At 67.4% G+C, this 457-nt stretch overlaps 1 protein-coding gene across 1 annotated transcript in view; it reads left to right on the top strand.

The window, feature by feature from the left end:
- Nucleotides 1–448, top strand: part of FLAD1 (flavin adenine dinucleotide synthetase 1) — a gene marked incomplete at both ends in the record, with an annotated part of 3,561 nt that extends 3,113 nt beyond the window's left edge. The window contains one exon of the mRNA XM_035895402.1: nucleotides 331–448. Within this exon, the coding sequence (XP_035751295.1) occupies nucleotides 331–448 (118 nt within the window). The remainder of the gene's footprint in view (nucleotides 1–330) is intronic.
- Nucleotides 449–457: the final 9 nt, after the last annotated feature.

The following is a 457-nucleotide window of genomic DNA, read 5'->3' as shown; positions in this document are numbered from 1 at the left end:
GGGGTGATGGGACCCGGGTGCGGTGCTTTGGGGGGTGATGGGGTGCAGATGTGGTGCTGGGAAGGGGGTCCTCACCCCCTGTGCCTCTCTCCCTTCCCCAGGACTGCTTGTCACCCCGAGCTGATGGAGCTGATGGACCCCCAGTGCCAGGACCCCACTCCAGCCTGCGCCCCCCCACCCCCATCACAGAGACCCCAATAAACCGGCTGGGGGTGTGTGGGGGGGCTCTGGGGGTGCATCTCCCCCAGACCTTCTGCCCCTCGCTGGGTTCATCCCTGCATGTGACTCAGCTCCTTGTTTAAAGAACGTCTCCGCTTGTCCCCGCTCCAGGCCGTTTCCTGCCCCGGCCCCACGCGCCCGACCGGCACCGGCGCTGCCAAGAGCCGGCGGGAAGCAGTCGGAGCAAAATGTCCCCAAAGGGCCCAGCCTGGCTGGAGCTGCGGCAAAGGTGACGCCC

Source organism: Egretta garzetta, unplaced genomic scaffold, assembly GCF_000687185.1.
Source record: "Egretta garzetta isolate BGI_Z169 unplaced genomic scaffold, ASM68718v1 scaffold1425, whole genome shotgun sequence".
Classification (NCBI taxonomy): domain Eukaryota; kingdom Metazoa; phylum Chordata; class Aves; order Pelecaniformes; family Ardeidae; genus Egretta; species Egretta garzetta.
Note: the sequence above shows the minus strand (reverse complement) of the source record. Positions and strands in the feature narration are given on the sequence as shown.